General features: G+C 37.1%; 1 protein-coding gene across 1 annotated transcript; it reads left to right on the top strand.

The window, feature by feature from the left end:
* The first annotated feature begins 3,042 nt into the window (after positions 1-3,042).
* Positions 3,043-19,602, top strand: LOC128997329 (proline-rich protein PRCC-like). Its single transcript, XM_054422961.1, has 6 exons — positions 3,043-3,205; positions 9,453-9,834; positions 12,173-12,223; positions 12,961-13,440; positions 17,640-17,849; positions 19,399-19,602. The coding sequence occupies exons 2-6, from the start codon at positions 9,475-9,477 to the stop codon at positions 19,483-19,485; spliced, it is 1,188 nt and encodes a 395-aa protein (XP_054278936.1). The 5' UTR covers positions 3,043-3,205; positions 9,453-9,474; the 3' UTR covers positions 19,486-19,602.
* Positions 19,603-20,927: the final 1,325 nt, after the last annotated feature.

Here is a 20,927-nt window from a genome sequence, read left to right as displayed (position 1 = left end):
GCCTTACTTAGGTCGACAAACGTGGCCCAAGCATAGTTGCCGCTCTCAAAAGCGCTCAAGACTGTGCGGACCATGCCATCAACAGCACCCATGGTAGAGCGACCAGCCCTGAAACAAAACTGATGTTGATTAAAAAGTGAGTTGGATTCAAAAAACTGACTGATTTGATCATAAATTACATGCTCAAAAATCTTTGCCAAGACAGGAACCAGACTTATGGGCCGATAACTACCCACATTATTCCTATCACCTTTCTTAAATTTAGGAATGATTTTGGAAAGTTTGAGACACTCGGGAAAGTGTCCCTCTAGAAGACAAGTGTTAATGCTATAGGTGAGAGGTACAATGATTAGGTCAGAAACCTCCTTTACTAACCAGTTAGAAAAGTCATAATAGTCCCTACTTTTGCTATTTTTCATTTTACCTATTATTGACAAAATGTAGTCACAAGAGACAGGGGCAAAGCTAAAATTCTTATTACTAACAGGGAAAGCACTTAAGAGGTCATTAAAATTAACATTTGGGCGATTAATTTCAGATCTAACTTTGTCGACAGAGTCAATCAATGATTTGTTAAAAGCATTTGGATCTATAGGTACATTTACTAAGGAGAGGTTAGATTGACAGTTCTTTTTAACAATTGACCAGGCTGTTTTACACTTATTATCAGAATTTTCAATAAGTTTAGCGTTATAGACAAGTTTTGCATTATTTACAGCTTTCTTATACTCTTTCTTTAAGTTACAATAGTCAGAATTTAAAAAAGGTGAGAAATTATTTTTAAGTTTGTCATAGGCTACATCTAATTGATCCTTGAGAACACTAAGGTTGGCAGTGTACCATCTTTTATTTGGCTTTACATTACGATTCGTTTTTGTATTACACTTGTTCAGAGGAAAACAGATATCTATTTCATGCAAAAGAGTACTATTAAGTAATGCAAAAGCTTTACCTGGAGGCTGGGGAAAGTGGGTTGGAATGTTTAGCTCAGCTTCCCAGTCAATATTTTGGAGTCTACATTTAAAAATATCACAATTTTGCTTTGAGAAAGACCTTTATACACGGATGTTAGAGTATGAGAAGGCACTGACTCACTATCACACACAAAATGTAAAGATAGTCCATCATGATCCGAGAAGTGGAATTGCTTGACAGCACAGTAGACATTCTCTTGGCCGATTTTTGTGAATATGTTGTCTAGGCAGGCAGTCCCACGTGTGGGTAGGTTGTTCTGATGGTATAAGTTGAATTGCCTAAGGAGATGAAGAAGTTCCGTGACAGATCTTCGTGCTGAAGTTACATCGAACTGTGCATTAACGTCACCACCAATAACTATATGAAAGTCACGCCACTTTGAGAGGTAGTTAAGGACTTTTTCTAGGGTGTTTAGGAAAGACCATTCATCGCTGTCAGGTGTACGGTATATCGAGATTATAAGTAGTTTATGAGCTCTGACTATAGCTGCACTAGCTTAAAAAGTTTTTTCTGCGCAGAACTTGGATAGGTCAATCCTTTCACATTGATGTTTCTGATGGGCAAAAATTAGGGTGCCCCCTCTACCTTGCGAAGTCCGTGAAAAATTGCTGACTAAGTTGTAGCCTGAAAGCCCACAGAGATCGATATTGTCACTTTTAACCCAATGTTCGGACAAGCAGATAAAATCATAACTATGAAAGTCTTTTTCAAGGATTAGGTGTTTATCGCCCAAACCTTGTATGTTTAAAAAGAGAAACGTCAATACAGTGAATAAACTTCTAACCTTACAGGGTGTCCAGTCCATATTTACGTTGGATGAGTTGGAGGCACAGACTGGGATAAAAAATTACCATGACTAGGCCTAGTCCTAGTAGGATCTTCTACACTGGAAACAGGATTTGAATGAGAAGTAGGCCTGGTACTTTTTTTAGGAAAATATTTTCCTATGAGTATTCCTGAGGGCCAGAAGTCAGCTTTCATCAGGGATTCAACGATTTCACAAGGCACACCAATTTTAAACGAGTTATAAGAGTCGTGTCGTGTCGGGAGCTTTACACAGTCAATCATCCTGTTTGGGAAAGAGGATTCGACATAGCCTTTCACATCACTTTCACTGGTCTCTACTTGAAATCGTGTAACATAGATCCACGATTTTTTACTAACAGCTTGAAAAATACCATTGCCATTACCATTCCCGACAACCAATTTATTGCCGGAAACATACTGGATTGATTGACGTAAGTTGCTATTATTAAGTTAAACATCAATCCGTTTGCTACGAATCAATCATGATAAAAACAAACAGTTACGAACCAAAAAGTATCACAGGTTCGTGTACACCTTTGAACAAGAGGGCTTCACCAACAGTGACAGACGGGTGTGACAGGGAAGGAAGAAAAAGCTTATCGCGCATTGCCAAGAACTAGATTGCAGCCACCTGAAGTGAAGGGCTTCACTTATATTATAATGGCCAGCTACGAGTTATGAGTCGCTGAAATAATGCACGGTGGCAGTCACCGACCATCGATGCAATGACGCAGTTTTTGGTGACGGGGTCGCTGGCGCTGTGAGTAGCTGTGTTAGCAATGCTGCATCACACATATTTTCACACATAGTTTTGAAAACAGGCTCCACAAAATATTTCAAATCCGATTTTAAATTTGAGTCTCAGGGTAGTTCACGAATGTCTCGTTATTCTTCGATCACATTGCGTATACCTCATCATGTGACCACAGCTTATGGCAGGGCTATTGTAGTTACCGCTTGTCGTCTGTGGAATGGCCTACCCCTACACATTAAGACCCTTGAAAAACGTTCCCAGTTTGTGGCGGAACTGAAAAAGCTCTATTTTGAGAAGATGAAAACTATGCCACGAACGCCACTGACATCACATCGTTTCGTTACGGTAATCGTGTTGCCTCAAGAGTAGACAGAGATATGACGTCACTACACCTTTAGCCTTAGTCCCTCCCGTGTGCCCATTCCGTGAACCCAGCGCTATCCAAATCGGATTGTTATTGTCATTTGTCATTTTTGTTTGTTTGTCATGGTTTAGTCTATGAATCAGGTCAGGTTAGGATTTAGGAATCTGAATTAAAATAAATTAGACCATTTATTTGAGTATTTGACCATTAAGAAGTTAGTTCATTTTCATTATGAAATAAAATGAATGATGTATTGTCGTGAACCATCTCATAAACCAACATTATAAAGGCAAACCAACTCAACAGTAAGTTAAGTACTGAGGCTACTTAAAATATCTTAATTATCTAAGCCTAATTTATTAAGCTAGGCTAACTTATTTAGTGTTAAAATGGTGTAAGTTACTATGAAAGAGTATGCCTATTCACTACCATTAGGTAGGCTAGGCAATTTTGTTACCTAGGCTAGTTGTTGAGAAGAAAGTAGTGTAGGCCTAGGCCTAGATAATATCACTATTTATAAACTAGGTACCTATATTTTCACCTAAAATAAATAAGTAATGCAAAGATTTAAGTTAAGGTAGGCTAAAGGAAAAATTTACACACGCGTCCGGTAACCCGACGTCGATTAAGTTAGGCGTCCGGCAGTGACGTCACCAGGTTGTTGGGGCCCGGAATGCCATTACCACAATTTTACGATGTACAGCCATTGGTGTTCGTGGTGTAAGTAACTTAGTGGAAAGAGTGCTCGGCTGATATGCAAGAGGTCCCTGGTTCGAGTCCCATGGGTAGGCATAAGTTAACTTTAACTTTTTGTCAAAGATTTTGCATTGAATGCCATTTCTTCTTAAGTAACTTAAACTGTACATCTTTTGTTAGAATTTTTGGCATCTTATAATTTATTTTTATGAAAAGAATTTAAGTTAGGCCTAGGCCTAACCTTCATTTGATTTTTTAATTAAGTTATCAGCAAATTTGCTTGGTTAGTTTAGGTTATGTTATAATTTCTAATAGACTGCATTTGAATTACCAGCTGATCATATGATCTTTATTCTTATTGATTACTATTGTTTATGTTTTAGTTTCTATTCTATGTTAATGGAATAATACACTTTTTTATCTGATTTATCTTTTATTATGTTATAAAGAGTTACAACAGTTTTGGCGACGAGGTAAAAGTATAAATTTGTTTATTCATACATTAATGACCAGTTACATTTTTTTTCAATTACCTTTTCTTCAAATAACATGTTAATAACTACATCTCAGGCTTAGGAACATTCAAGTTACAACAACAAAATGAACTCAGAACAATTTGACAAATTCATAGAAGGCCAGAAACAACAAATGGATCTTCTATTTCTGTTGTTTGAGAAACTAGAACAAAAAATGAAAGATAACACACCAGATCCAACTGCTCAATTTGAAAGTTACAACTCAGAAAAAGAAAGATTTTCAGCCTATATTGAACGATTTGAAAACTATCTCAGCATGAAGAATGTGTCAAACAAAACTAAAAAAGCTCAAATTCTATGTGCATCAATCGGTTCTATCCATTACAACAACTTAGTTGCATTCAAAGGACCTACAAAGAAAATCAAAGACTTGGAATATGAACAGCTAGTTGAAGCCTTTGGCGAAATGCTATCGCCTAAAAAGAATACTGTAGTGTCGCAGCATTACTTTTTCTCCACTTACCAATCAGAAAGTGAAAACATACCTGACTATGTTGCAAGTTTGCAAAAACGACAAATTTGCTGACTGTGAATTTTACATAAAATGTGAATGCAGAGAAAACATTTCAACAGCTCACATTTTCTTAAGGGCTCAATTCATTAGGGGCTTTCGTGATAATAGCATTCGAGAACAACTTTTACAAGGAAAGGAAGAGAACTTTGATGAAATAGTCAGGAGAGCTATAGCTCTTGAAGCAGCCCAAATCCAGTGCAAGGAACTTTCAAACATTTCAAAACCTCTGATCCCTAGTTCTTCAGTGCCAGATATAATGAAAATTCAGAAGACCACTAGACACGATCATCCATCCACTCGGACATCATCATCATCATCATCAACATCATCTCCCTGGAAAAAGCCATCATACAAGCATCGATCAAGCCAAAGAATCGATTATGAGTCCTTAGGAATCAACAATCTTTGCTTCAGATGTGGAACATCTAACCACCGATCAAACCAGTGTCGAATAAGGCGTGAAAAACTATTCTGTGAAGCATGTAAGAAGAATGGCCACATTCAAAAAGTTTGCATCAATACCCTGACCAAGAAATATGCTTCAAGTAAACAAGTTAACCGATTCTCTGACAATGATATGATCAATGACTCACAATCTGATTGTTCCTACGGGGCATGCAACATAATCAGTTCAGTATCCAAAGATCAGAAAATCATCAACCTCTACGAAATTGAACCTGGACATGGAAAGTACATAGTAGAGGTAGCGATAAACCACAAGAAACTGAAGATGGAAGTAGATTCTGGTGCACGGTACACAATTTTACCAGAGGATAAGTTCTTAGCATTGAATTTGGGAATAGATCTTCAACCTTCAAATCTAAATTTTCGAGCTTATTCCAATGATATTGTGCCATGTAAAGGAAAAGCAAAAGTTACATTACAATATAAAGAACGATCTTTAAAAGCAGAAGTGTATGTAGTTTCATCAGGCCACGATCCTATTTTAGGTAGAGATTTGATCCGTGCTTTCGACATTGAACTAAAACAAATCGATCATGACATGAAAACTAATCCAAAAGTCCATTTGGTTGATGGCGACAGAAAGAACTTTCAAGATATGAATAACATTCTGAATGAGTTTGCTTCAATTTTTGAGGAAAAAATTGGTTGTGTTCCTAACATTCAAGTTTCATTAACTTTAAGAGATGACGCAAAACCGGTATTTACAAAAGAACGTGATGTCCCATATGCACTTAGAGAACGTGTTGAAAAGGAGTTGGAATCTTTAGAAAAAGAGGGAATCATCACTCCGATTGCGACAAGTGACTGGGGATCACCTCTCGTCATCATTCCCAAACCAGATGGTGGACTGAGACTTTGTGTGGATTACAAGTGCGGTGTAAACGAGAGGTTAGTCTCGGCTAATTTTCCTATAAGGACGGTTGAAGATGTTCTTAACAGTCTCCGAAATTCCAAATACTTTTGCAAACTTGACCTTTATAAAGCGTACTTACATTTAGCAGTAGACAAAGAAAGTAGTGAAATCCAAACTATGTCAACACATAAGGGAACCTTTCTCATGAACCGTCTCAGTTTTGGCATAAAAACCGCTCCCTCAGAATTCAACAGAATTTTGTCACAAATCCTCAATGGACTTAATAAGTGTGAAGCTTATTTCGATGACATAGTCGTCCATGGAGCAACCCAAGCAGAATGTGCTCACAACCTTCGAATGTGTTTAAGAAGACTAACAGAATACGACTTACATCTAAATCGAAAGAAATGTACATTTTTTGAAACAAAGATTGAATACTTAGGACACCTGATTGAGCAAAATAAAATCAGCAAATCTCCCGAGAAGATAAAGGCAGTGATGGAAATGTCAAGACCGCACGACGCTGATGAGGTCAGAAGATTTCTTGGAATGATTACTTATTACTCACGTTTCATTCCAAATCTATCTACGTTGTCCTGTCCCTTAAGGGAGTTGCTCAAGAAGAAACACCGTTTTCAATGGACGACAGAATGTGAATCATCCTTCCAAAAGCTCAAGCAAGAGATTTGCAGTGACAGAGTCCTGATTCCTTATGATCCAAAATTGCCAGTTGTACTTTCTTGCGATGCAAGCCCTGTTGGCATTGCGGGAATACTTAGCCACATCGTAAATGGTCATGAACGCCCTATCGCTTACACATCCAGATCACTAACACCTGCAGAACAAAATTATAATCAACTAGATCGAGAGGCACTTGCTATTATATTTTCTGTTGGAAAGTTTCATAACTACTTGTATGGAAGCCAGTTCACTCTTGTCACAGATAATAAGCCTTTGAGCAGAATCTTTAGTCATGACCACTCTTTGCCGAAAATGACAACAGCTCGATTACTTTGATATGCTTCATTTCTATCTGGATTCAATTATAAGTTGAAAAACAAATCAGGAGATGAAAATGAAAATGCTGATTGTTTATCTCGAGCACCTTTGTCTCAAGACTCAAGATCAACTGATATGAAGATAAATGAAGAAGTTCACCTTCTGTATGCTGAGTCACTTTTCCAAATTTCTTCAACTGCTATCACGAATCAGACCATTGCAAGTGCAACATTAAACGATTCTCATCTCAAATCTCTTATGAAAACTCTACAAACAAGCAACGAAGACACACCCTACACCCTTCTTGATGGAATTCTCTTTTGGCAAGATCGAGTTGTCATTCCACAGAGCCTTAAAAATTCAATTTTGAGAGAACTTCACACAACACATATCGGTATAACAAAAATGAAACAACTTGCAAGGCGGTATGTGTACTGGGAAGGGATGAACCATGACATAGAAGACCTAGTTAGATCTTGTGAAATCTGTGCTAAGCTCCGTAACAACCCCCCGAAGGTGATAGTACACCCGTGGGATCAGCCTCACTCCAATTGGGAACGTCTACATATAGACTATGCAGGTCCTTTTGAGGGTCATCATTTTCTAGTTGCCATTGATGCCAAGTCAAAATGGGCAGAGGTCCGAGTCATGAGACATTCTCCTACAACTGAAAGAACAATACACACACTTCAAGAAATATTTTCATTCCATGGCTACCCCAATTCATTGGTCTATTATAACAATAAACAATACAACAAAACAAACAAATAAACAATAAATTGATAATGCATCAATTTTCACAAGCGATGTATTCAAAGCCTTCTGTATTGATCATGGTATTACCCAAAAATTTATTGCCCCAGGCCATCCAGCTACAAATGGATTAGCCGAAAGAAATGTTCAAACTGTGAAGAAACGTTTAAAATCAATGGCAAGTGAAAAGGGCACCATGCCAGAAAAGGTCAGGAAAATGCTTTTACGCTACAGAGCCACACCACTTGCATGTGGGAAAAGCCCAGCAGAACTTTATTTGCACAGAAGATTAAGAATAGAGCTGGATGCCATATTTCCTATTCCAAAGAAGATAAATAAAGAAAAAGAAGTTAGGCAGACAAAACATGTAAGATCGATGAGAGTAGGAGATAGAGCCCAAGTTCGCCTTTACTCTGGAAATGCCGAAATCTGGGAATTTGGAACCATCCAATCCAAACTGGGCTATCGACATTACATGGTAAAGCTTGACTCTGGACGCTTAATCAAAAGGCACATCAATCAACTCATAAGAACAAGAGTACCGCCTAAAACGACAAATCAACGGGAAGAAGATAATCAAAGACGCTCCACTAACCAACAGTCAGAAGATATCCAAAGACGTACTGTTAGGTTCAATATTCCAGGGATACCAGCATTACAACGCTCTACAAACAGTGGTTCAACCATTGTCGGTCGTACGCTACAACGGCGTTCCACGACTGGTCAAATACCAGTAGTGGAGGCTCAACATCCTGAATGTGGCATCCATTTTCCTGATGAAGTCAGAATTCAAGATCAATCACCTCGACGTTCCTCGACTGGCCAAATACCGGTAGTGGAGGCTCAGCATCCTGAATGTGACATCCAGATTCCCGATGAAGTTGAGTCACCTCAGTTACGTAGGTCAACACGTGTTCGACAACCGCCAAGTTACCTTGAGGCTTATGTGTGAGCTCAAAACTTATGTGGGGAAGATTGTTATAATTTCTAATAGACTGCATTTGAATTACCAGCTGATCATATGATCTTTATTCTTATTGATTACTATTGTTTATGTTTTAGTTTCTATTCTATGTTAATGGAATAATACACTTTTTTATCTGATTTATCTTTTATTATGTTATAAAGAGTTACAACAGGTTATGAGAGTAACTGCCGGATGTCTAACTTAATCCACATTCGGTTACCAGACACGTATCCTCTGCGACAAAATTAAGTTAGCCTAACTTAAGTAACTTAGTTGAGCCCAAACCTAAACCTGCAATAGGCCTAATTCATAAATTAAAAAAATGTCTTTGAGGCTAGGTAAGTTAGACTCCATTGAACGTTATCAATAACAATTTTACATTAGTTCGATGGCTTAATATAGGCCTTGGCTACACTTAACTTAGATTTGGATAAGAAGGTATCCGCCGGGCCTGCAGAGGCTGTATGAGTAACGCTCGTAAGTTGGCATCAATGTGTTAAAATGGCTTAAGAAGACAAGATCAGGGGTTTTTTCTGAAAGGTGGCCACAAACATAGAAATTTAAACCAGTTCTACGCCTCAAACACAAACTAGACGTACCGGTACCACCTAGGCTAATTCAGGAGCCATAACTAATCTGTTTAAAAATTAAGTCATAGCTGTAAGTTACCTTACGTTACATTCTGTAAATTAAGAGGCTAGTTCAAACTTAGTAGTCCTAGCCTATGTTTAACTTAAGTAGACTAAGTTGGGCCTATTTTAAATTTCAGCTAAGCTGTAACATAAAGAAACATGTCTCTTGGACTGGTAGCATACGACGACAGTGAGGAAAGTGAAAATGAGTCAGATACTGAGCCAACCCAAACAATTGCTGTCCCCGATCCTCAGAAAAAAACAGAACTCACAAAGAAACCAACGTCAGTTATCGAGTCTGGGCACATCAGTGATGAAGAATTAGAATCGACAACTGGTGTCAATGGCACTGCACATTTTAGCGATGAAGAAGTTGAGTCAAGTTTTAACAAACCTGCAAACTTACATTTACCAGAATCAAAGTTAAGTTTGATAAACACTGACATTGACATAAAGTGTTTAACAAGTATTTCAAGAAAAGGAGGCCCTGTCAAAATCACCATTCCCTCTCTGAATGAGGTAGGTTAAAATTATCATTAAGTTACCTGCAGGTAGATTAAATTATTGTCAAGTTATATTAACTTAGGCTACAGTAGAGTGTTCTTTGAAGCCGGGTCATCCAAGTCATTCTTTAACCAAAAGGAAGAAAAAAATCTAAATTGACATGCATACCAAATCACCTAGGCCTAACTAGGTACCTATTGATTATAATTCTAAATGGAATTATTCTTCTTCTGAAATGATTCTGAGTCTAAATGATTCTGATTCTGATTGCTTATGATAATTCTGTGTTCATGAGGTGATCACTGTGTTGTCAAGATTGCAAGATGTCCTAACAGACGTTGTTCCGTTTGTGAGAGACTAACACTGCTCCCTACATGAGAATGCAGAATTTGCTAAGTCCTGTTATTGCCTCGATTGTAGGAGACAATTAAAACAAGTAAAAAGTAGCCTACATTGAAACATAGGCTATAATAAGCAAAATTTAAATTTTGAATAATTTGAAAATATTTTTGGCCTAGGCCTATCTAATTTTTCCTGTCAATTTATTTCAACAGCCTCAATTCTCAATTGTTTTTAATAACTTAATCGACTCTCTACTATAAAAGGTATGGAGATTAATTGATTTGTATAATGCATTTTACCTAGGGTTGCCATATCCCCGGGTTTTCCCGGAGATTACAGGATTTTTATGTTCAAAATTTAGCTCCGGGGAATTTCTGCAAAAAGTGAGAAATCTCCTCATTTTTATAACAGCACTGGTAACTAACGTTTTTTTATTCATTGGTTTCACTTTGGGCAGCAACGTCCTTAGTTTATCTTTATCGTCTGTTTCATTGCTCCCAGTCCCAGTCCCCCAATTTGCGTCTGCCGTTCAGTCCAAAGGTATCCAAGTTTACTACCAAAGCCTTGCAGACAGGGAGCATTTTGTTTACGTTATTCAATCATTCGTTATTTTTAGTGAGATGTGAACAGCAAGATGCAACATTTTATGATTTCGCATACCATATTTTAGTATTGGCAATGCAGCACACAAATATTGAACAGAAACGGTTAATAAACATAAACAGATTAGGCCACTGGCCCAATGCCTATACTATACTCCGCGCCAAAGCTGGTGGCGGCTGAGGGATTAGGACCACCAGGTAGGACTACATAGGTCGGACCTGCTCGACGACCTGGTTGTCCTAATCCCTCAGCCGCCACCGGCTTTGGCGCGGAGTATAATAGCTGTAACAACTGGTTTACTGTAGATGTTTTTGACGGTTCCATTTAAATATTAAAAGTAGAGTGTTTACTTTTGAGCCATGTTTATGTATGACCCATACCGTTTTTGTTATAATATTTTTGCTATGTAGGTACATTATCCAATTTTCTCCACTATAGTAGGTAATGGGGCCGCCGGCTAAAAATCTCTTTTTTACAAATTACCATATGGCAACCCTCATTTAACCTCAGTGCAAATGCTCTAAAACACTGACAACTTTTCTTGTGCAGTTTTAAGCTGCACCGGGGTTCTACGTACTTTATCCTCTTAAACATGGTATGCCTATAGTACTTTTTCATACCACATGGGGTTAGCACACGGGGAGCGAGCTGGCGTAGTGGTTAGAGCGCGGGACTTCAGTCCCTGAGGTCCCGGGTTCGATCCCCGCCAAGTCACCAATGGATTTTATCTAAGTGATAATGCCGCAACCCCTAGGTCTAGCCTGAAGTAATGTGAAAAACAATCCCAGGCTCGTGCCTAGCGTCCTTAGGACAAAAAAAAAAAAAAAAAAAAAATAGTACTTTTTCTGCGATCCCAAAGGGGTACCTATTATTAACACCCAAAATATAGCTCGCCATACTGCAATAGCCTTCGATAAATGAATACGTACTGTTTACTTACTTCTTACTTCTTGGTGCATGCTTCCAGCTTCAAGTGATGCCGACCACACGGTGTCTCTCGTATACATAGCTTGCTAATCTCCAACAGTTAGGCTCAGTCAGGATTCTTTTGAGGGAACAGTCAGGTTGGAGTTTTCTCTTTAGCTCATCTCTCCCGTCTGACTTGCTGGGACAATGCAGGAGGATGTGTTCTAGAGTCTCTTCTTCCAATTGACAAACGAGACACAGGGGTGACTCTGCCCGGTTAAATCGGAAGAGATAGGATTGTGTAATTATATGTCCTATTCTTGCTCTTGAGGCAAACGTACTGTTTATACTACTTATATTTTACTGTTTTAGGAGGCAAATGTTATATAGGCTAATAGTTTTTTGTAGGCCTAGTAAGTAAGTCTATTAAAAATTAATCTTTTCACCACCTACTACATCTGTTTCAATAAGGTTTTTAAAAATATCTCTTTGGTTTTTGTAGGTGAATGACGAAGATGAGCCACCTTCGAAGAAGAAGCTGAAGCCCTCTCAAGTAAGAGCTTGATAGATCATTTACTTTGGCCTATAACTGTTACGTACATTGAGGTTTATTTTTTTTTAATATTTTTTTTTGTAGTATGGTAGGTTTTATAAATTTAATTTATTCTCCTTGTTGGTGTTATGTTTCTAATGAGAAAAGAGTAGGTGAAATTTTCTTTAGTTGTATTCAAGTAACTCTGTGAAAGCGCCGTCTTAAGTAAATTTTGTTATCACAGTTCAAATCCGGTTGCCTTTTGTTAGATGCATTGTCAATTGATAGATTGAAATGAACTAGCAACATCCAAATTTGAAAGTGAGTACTATAACCATTTGGTCTTAATTTGTCCTCGCATTGTTTTTTTTTTTTTGTACAGTACTATGACAAGACTGATTGTCTTGTAACTTATATTTAAAAGGTGGGAAGGAGCAAGAATATTGGTGGAAGAAGTAAAGAACATGGCACAGGCCCCAGATTGGACTGAGCTCTCATCACCGCGATAGGGGCTCCTTGAAGACCTTAATTTAGGCATATGCACAGCCCATCCTGCAGCTGAAGGATCCTAAACTGTGTGTAGTTTTTTACTGTTTGTAAAATAAGAGATTACTGTATAAAGCAAGATTTGAAAAGCCCACCAACTCTACACTGCATGAATGTTCAGTAGATCTGCTGTTAAATCAGTCACATTAAGGCTTGTAAATTAAATTACGTAACTCTTGATCTTTTTAATCCCTATTTTGATTTTGTCACAGAAAGGTTCAGGACTATTTGCACTCCTGCCGAGCCCGAAGAGCTCTCTAGTGCCTCAGTCAGTCAGCAGGAAACCAACTCCAGCTGTGAATAAGTCATTACCAGTGGCTTCAGCGAAGAAGTCTAAAATTCCTGTTACAAAAGCATCTACTCTGATCAGCTACGAAGATTCGGGCGATGAAGAAGAAGTCTCTGGAACAGTTGACTTTTTCTCGCTGGAGAGCAAAGACAAAGACGTCACTCCTGTGGATGTGAACATTGATATTCCCGAGGTCTCAACTTCCAGTGGTGAGGTTGAAGTAGCAAACGCTTCTTCCAGTACGAGATCGTCTTCTGACTGGCAACACCTGCAGGCTGCAAATGCTAGTACTTCGAGTTCTTACCTTGTTCAACCTGAGAATCCCCAGCAATCTGACTTCGGGTATTCTACTTCTGAGTTTATGACCGTCAGCAACAGTGACTTGGAGCTGGATCAACAAGCGGTAGGTCTTGTGCATAAGATTTTTAATTAAGATTGGCAAAATATTTTATGTGTCTTCCTAAGGTAACCTATTGAGACTAAAAGTAAAAAAAAAAACTAAAAGTTTGTATGTCGTTAGTTATGCTGGAAAACAATATACTATAATTTGCACCAAGATTATCAGAGAGATAGACTAAGGTGTGTCAAATGCTAAAAATGTTAAGGCTAAAGATTGATAAATCAAATGTCTAGTAAACAGGCATGATAACCTTTTAACTTTTCTACAAACCTGTTGTAGTCTATAATTATTAGGTATTTTCATGATTCTTCTCCCTCACCTTCACAATGAAGCACAGTCATCATGGTATCTGTGTGTTAAGCCATTCAGTTACATTTTATCATTTATCGCGGATAATATCGCGGCCAAATACGTTTTTCAGACTGCCAAAATCTTGATTTATATCGAGCATAGTCTAGGAGCCGGACTAGAGGTTCGTGAAGAGGTAGAGGAGGGTGACTCGTGTACGTTTGCACAAGTACAGGCTGCCTCTGTGCCACTGCAGTTTATCTGGTACTAACAACTATTATTGAAATTGAAAGTATACGTGAACAAAAAACAAGCTTTATATTAGTAAAGCATTTTGAAAATTAAAAAGAATTAGGAGGTAGCTCGAGATAGTTTTTAAGTTTGAGACGAACCTCTGATCACCCTCGTATCCAACAGCAATGTTGCCTCACACTTGAAACTTGAGTGTCCACTTCAGTACAAGTAATGAATTAATATTCCATACAAACTTTTATGTAAAAAGTTTATTAAAATTATTTATTTATTTCATATTGATGGATGTTAGCATATGGATTACTGTATAATAATTAAAGTTGTTTGGATACCTACATTTAAGTAATCCAATTTGTTGCTTATGTTGCAACCGTTTTCAACTCTGTGCAGTCATCTTTAGGCTCCCAAGAATATAAGTTGTCATTTCATTTGAAGGACCAGACCATACATGCAGAATCACACCATCCTCGCAGCTTAAAATAGTTTCATTCATAGGTTGTTGTCCGTACCTATACCTACTAATGGAGTTATGTGATAACAACAAATAAGTTAACATAATTAAGCACATTGCAGTTGCAAATGGTTATACCAACTCTTTAATTTACAAGTTAATTTCTAAACACACAAATAAAAAAACAGACGTTTAGTAATTTGATGGCTAGTAACAGTTTCGTTCATAACTACCAATAAACTTAATTCATTACTGAAAGAACGCCTACGAGAAAGCATAACAATGTATGATAAGAACGGTATTTACAAGATCAACTGTAATGATTGTACAAAGTACTACATCGGCCAAAAAAACAAAATCCCCTCAGTCTTCAAATTTTGCCGATCGCCTAGTATCAAATAGCCTAATCATAATTTTACAAGTATGGACAACAATATGGACATTTGAAATTTTTTTGCAAGATAGTTTTTATAGAAATACATTAGGCCTAGAGGAATTTGAGATTTACAGAGCTGTAAGATCTGACAAAGAGAACGTGCTGAACGACAAACTTTCATTTCAGTCTAATTTTTAGCGAATTTCCCTATAGGGAAGTATTAGCGAATTTCCCTATAGGGAAGTAGCTATTACCGTAGGTGGCACGGTAAGACCTAGACCCGGGACCGATTTACTTTTTCATTTTGATGTTCCCAGAGGCCAAAAACACCATTCGTTCAAATTTTTATATATGTATATACCGGGTGTCCGAAAAATAACTCCCTAGTTTTGATAAACGATTGTTTATTGTAGAGAATACATATTCTTATATCTAATACATGAAATTAAAGAGGGTTTACTCAAATTTATTTTGACATTAGTACACCTCGATATGTGACCCATTTGTAGCTCTACAGATATCTAACCGGTATTCGATCTCTCTCCAAGTGTTAGTTAACATATCTGGTGTCACTGATTCTACTGCAGCTACGATTCTATGACGAAGATGGTCAATGTCACGTATCTTTTCTGAATAAACCAAGTTCTTAATGTAACCCCACAGGAAAAAATCCAGTGGTGTTATGTCTGGGCTTCTTGGAGGCCACGCGGTCGGGCCAGCTCTCCCCATCCATCTTGCCGGGAAACCGTAAGGGCCTCCAAGAAGCCCAGACATAACACCACTGGATTTTTTCCTGTGGGGTTACATTAAGAACTTGGTTTATTCAGAAAAGATACGTGACATTGACCATCTTCGTCAAAGAATCGTAGCTGCAGTAGAATCAGTGACACCAGATATGTTAACTAACACTTGGAGAGAGGTCGAATACCGGTTAGATATCTGTAGAGCTACAAATGGGTCACATATCGAGGTGTACTAATGTCAAAATAAACTTGAGTAAACCCTCTTTAATTTCATGTATTAGATATAAGAACATGTATTCTCTACAATAAACAATCGTTTATCAAAACTAGGGAGTTATTTTTCGGACACCCGGTATATATATATATAGACTTATATATATGTCCGTGAACGCGATAACTTGAGTAATTTTTGTCCAATTTTGATGAAATTTGGTTTTAAGGTGTAAAGCGGGATAAACTTGAATGAGTTCGCGAACCAGCATGATCGGACCATGGGAACGGGGCTTTACGGGGGGTTTTATGGGGTAAAAATAGGTTTTTCTCACTTTTGACCCTCAAAACACAAAATTTCCCAATTTCTCTTTAGACCTTTTTAAAGAGCTTAAAAAAACAATTAATTTAGCATATAAAAGTATTTTTGTTCGGGTAATAGTAACGGAGAAAGTTAAAAAAATTGTAAATTTAAAATTCCCATGTTATTCTTATGGAGAATATTGTCAAATGTTGTAGTTTGCTTGTTTATGGATATATTTTGTATTTTGATCAAATTTATTTATTTTGTACTAAGCTATCAATATTTTACAAAAAACACACTTTATTAGTTTCCTTGTAGCAGCAAACCTAGGTACTCGTTAAACCTAATGTTATTAAAATATATTTTATTGAAAATCAATTAAGACAAATGGAAATTCGCTTAGTCAGCAGGTTTGCTGCGGCGGGGGTATATTTACAATACAGCAATCATAATAATGGATGAGGGAGAAGGTAGAAGGGAATGCGATGATCGGCGACAAGAGATAAACAGAGCAACGTCATTGACCATTAGACCTACGCACAACCACGGTAGTTTGGACTTTACATCCGGCCGGTACGCGTTGCTCACCTTCTCAGTAATTTTGTGTGTTTTTTAAATGATAAGTTATAAGTGTTTATTAGTTTTTTAAAAACTATGACGACCTTCAAATTAAGTGATAACTTATATCCTTGGGAGCCTGAAGATGACTCCAGAGTTGAAACCGGTTGCAACAAAAGCAACGAATTGGATTACTTAAATGCTGGTATCTAAACCACTTTAAGTATTTATTTATTGACCCTGATTTGTATACAAATCTGGATAATCGAGACGGTTCAATACACACACACACACACTGTAGTATAGTGTATTGGATACTTCATCTTCATTTGGTTACCAGAACTTGGACGTAACCGGTCAAACCTGAAGAGTATGGACATTTCACATGCTCCTTAAGGTTTTGACACAGGCTACATATTCCTACATTCCATTTTCCTCAAAAATTTCACCAATTAAATCAATGTAACCTGGACGAAGAGTTTTCTCAATACTTTGTGTCCCTAGTTAGTTTGGATTTATTAGCGATTCCAGAATCTCCTATGACCATGGCAAAACCATGACTATCCACCGATTCCTATCCCAAAAGAGGTTCAAAAATATCCAAACCTTGTTAGAAAAATAGAAATCACATGTTCTCAAATATTTGGTTTAACATTTCTTTTTTTAATATTCAATTAATTACAAATCATACACTTAACGATTTAACTTAAATTTGTTCTGTAGATACTTTGATAAATCTTCATAGTTAATCTTGAACCGCTTTGTTTTATTTACTTCTGTTTTTCTTTCATTGAGTCCCAAATCTTAACCTACTACATCAACACAGTGTTGCTACAGATGCTTGTGTTTGTGTGCTACTCCATTTGTCAATGAGGCCTAAAAACCAACTTCACAAAAGATGAGTGGAGACCCTATCCTAAAATTTCACAAGTAACCTATGAATAGAAACATATCATTGGTTGTTCAATCCCTCCTCACGCTATCCATACAGTTCAAGTTACTAACCACAACTGATTATAGATGCAGCAACTGTGCGGCCGACGAGACAGGATCAAGATGCAGGAGGTTAACCTGATTGATGTGAGTGGAGACAAGATCATGCCCGACAGCAGGGAGTGGCTAACCAAACAGCTGACAGAGGAGGTGGTGCATCGGCCCAGCCACAAGCGGAAGGACGGACCGACGTCCCAGCAGAAACGCAAACACCAGATCACTTACCTTGCCTACCAGGTGTGTACTATGAATGAAATCTGGAGGTTTATTGCAGCTTTTACTCCATTTCCTCGTAGCCTCTTTTATAATTCATAAAATTAAAATGCATATAAAACTAAATTGAGCCATGGAAAGAATAAGCTCAAGTAATATTACTGATCTCTGTTGAACACCCACATTTTTTAACCTATTATGTCACATCAGTTATCATAGTACAGAACATCCCCGCTAATACGTCATCTACTGTACTGGACCTTGGCCGAACCAGTGAAAAATTTGGAAAAACCCTAACAAAAAAACCAAACATAACAAAAAAAGATAACATCGATAAAATTTCCTTGAGCTAGGAAGATGTTCAATATTTTGCCGCGATCGGTGGAGACGATAATGATGTTCCCATGCCCGCGGAAGGCATTAATATTTTGCTAGGGTCGTGATAGACTATGATAATGTTTGGGTTACCACAGGAGATGTCCTAGATTTAGCCGCCATATTGGGGGATGACGACTGAATTGAAAGTTTCCGTGACCACTTTCGTGCCCCCAGATGGCCCGGGGGGGGGGGGGCAAGATTTTTGCTGTGGTTGAAGAAGACGGTGATGATGTTCACAAGACTATGGGGAATGGTCACGATATATTACCGTGATAACATTATCGATATGCGATGGCACGGTCGGATTAAGCAAGGAGATTGGAGTACGCTAGGTTGGATCTACCCTTAAACAAAAACTAAGATATGAAATATAATTTTAGGCTAGCAAAATTTATGTTTCATTGGACAGTGTTCTTTTTTCAAGCAAAATTATGTTTGTTTTAACTAAACAAATTTGCTTCTAGTAGTTTCCAAAGTGTGATTCTGAGTAATATGCTATTTATACCACTCACAGATAAAAACACCTTTTAGATATTAGCATATTAGACAGTTCAGTTGCAACCAATTCCTCAATCCCATATTACCCAAACTGTAAACAGCCTTTAGTATCAATGAACAAACCATGACGTATCATTTAAGTCAGTCAGCCAATAACCTAATGCGGCTATGAGTAGGAAACATTTGAAGAAAAGACTAAAAAACAAGATCAGCTTTTGAAAAATTATAAGATATTTACAAGAAATGTTGATTAAATATATAACTGATATGTACATCGTGAGTATTTCCATAATCGTCGACTCTTTTAAAGTCACCAGAAATTATCACTGTTTTGTTTTAAAATAATGCCTGTAATACTTTGCAATTGCTCGAATTCGAGCAACAGGTGCACTAGTAAAGTAATGAATGGAGAATCACAGGTGAAAATAGCATTTCTAAACATACCTGGATTAAAACCCGACTGACGTAATTAGCATAGAATGTTTGAGGTCTAAGATTGGTTGCCTTTGCTTTGCCTTCTGAATTTGATAATATTACTTATAAAAGGGTTTCTTGTTAAAATAAAGTGAAATTAACTTTAGAACATAAGTCAATCTCGCAAAAGGTATAAAATTAATTTTAATTCAATTTTCTTTGTTTTTCGCAACTATGCATTTTTTAGATACTGTATTTGATCATAATTGTGATATTTTTTCAGGCCAAAGAAAACGAGTTGGAATTGAAAAACCAATGGGCAAACAACAGAATGTCTAGAAAACAGACTCAAGCAAAGTATGGATTTTAAGAGTGGATAAATGCCTAGTTTTAGAACTTAACCATAATTTATACTGTACAATATATTCATTATTGACTTATCACATATTTTCGAACAATGTAATGTAAATGTATACAGTGTGTAAATTAAGTATGGAAACAAATCTGTATTTTTAAAACCGGAATAGATAGAAATATTCTATTTGTGGCAATAATAGTTAACAAAGATTCCGCAATTTTTCACATGAAAAATATTTTTTTACCCCCCTAACAGGGTAGGTGGTAGGGGGTGACTTATTTTTTTCAAATAGCAACCCCTATTGAGTGACCCCTCATTTTGAAGAGTTTGTCAAAAGAAACACAATGACGCAAATCCGAGGTGAATATCTCACTCCTAGCCCAAATGGCGGATATTCCAAAATTTGATTTATTGTACGTGAAAAGCACCAATTTCAAAAATAATGGAAAGAAATCTGTATTTTTAAAACCGAAATAGATAGAAATATTCTGTTTGTGCAATTGATTGTTGACATAGGTTCCGCAATTTTTTTAATCAACAATATTTTTTCAACCCCTTTAACAGGGTAGGGGGTGGGAGTGACTTATTTTTTTCAACAACAACCCCTATTGAGTGACCCCTCATTTTGAAGGGTTTGTTAAAAGAAAAAGAATGACGCAAACCCGAGGTAGATATTTCACCCCTAGCCTAAATGGTGGGTAATGAAAAATTTAATTTTTGTAAAAAAAGCCCATTTTGGAATATCCGCCATGTTAGCTAGGAGTGAGATATTCACCTCGGATTTGCGTCATTGTGTTTCTTTTGACAAACCCTTCAAAATGAGGGGTCACTCCATAGGGGTTGCTATTTGAAAAAAATAAGTCACCCCCTACCACCTACCCTGTTAGGGGGGTAAAAAAATATTTTTCATGTGAAAAATTGCGGAATCTTAGTTAACTATTATTGCCACAAATAGGATATTTCTATCTATTTCGGTTTTAAAAATACAGATTTGTTTCCATACTTAATTTACACACTGTATAAGCGTGGACAAGAAATCTTGTAAAACTTGTAATAAATCTTTTTTTTTATTATTGTGTTGTGTACCCAAATGAAAAACTACAGGTTGAAATTTTTACTTGATTTTTAACACTTCCAGGATGTTTATTTGCATTATATATTCCGAAAAGAAATTCCAAAACAGAATACAAGGTTAAAAAGACTTAACAAAAAACGTAAAACAAAACTACCGAATTAGCTGTACAATTTACAATTACAATTCACTTTAAAAACGCTGTAAAAAAGTCAGCATCACTGGATCTTTCAAAGCGAATCCTATAAATAAACAAACAATGAGAGATGATGCCCTTAAGGAAATTGCCTGTTTAGTGTTTAGTTGCCATTTGCCCCTCCGGTAGATCATGAACTTTAAAATTAAACATCAGTCATAACAATTGGTTAAATCGGACGGGTTA

Source organism: Macrosteles quadrilineatus, unplaced genomic scaffold, assembly GCF_028750875.1.
Source record: "Macrosteles quadrilineatus isolate MER2022 unplaced genomic scaffold, UCM_ALF_1.0 Scaffold_6__1_contigs__length_79288215, whole genome shotgun sequence".
NCBI lineage: Eukaryota > Metazoa > Arthropoda > Insecta > Hemiptera > Cicadellidae > Macrosteles > Macrosteles quadrilineatus.
The sequence above is the reverse complement of the archived record's forward strand: the minus strand, read 5'-3'. Positions and strand labels throughout refer to the sequence as shown.

Excerpts from the sequence above, each read along its gene's own strand:
- LOC128997329 (XM_054422961.1), top strand. The coding sequence starts at position 9,475 with ATGTCTCTTGGACTGGTAGCATACGACGACAGTGAGGAAAGTGAAAAT. Across the intron at positions 9,835-12,172 it reads CCATTCCCTCTCTGAATGAG|GTGAATGACGAAGATGAGCC; the intron begins GTAGGTTAAAAT and ends TGGTTTTTGTAG. Across the intron at positions 12,224-12,960 it reads AGAAGCTGAAGCCCTCTCAA|AAAGGTTCAGGACTATTTGC; the intron begins GTAAGAGCTTGA and ends ATTTTGTCACAG.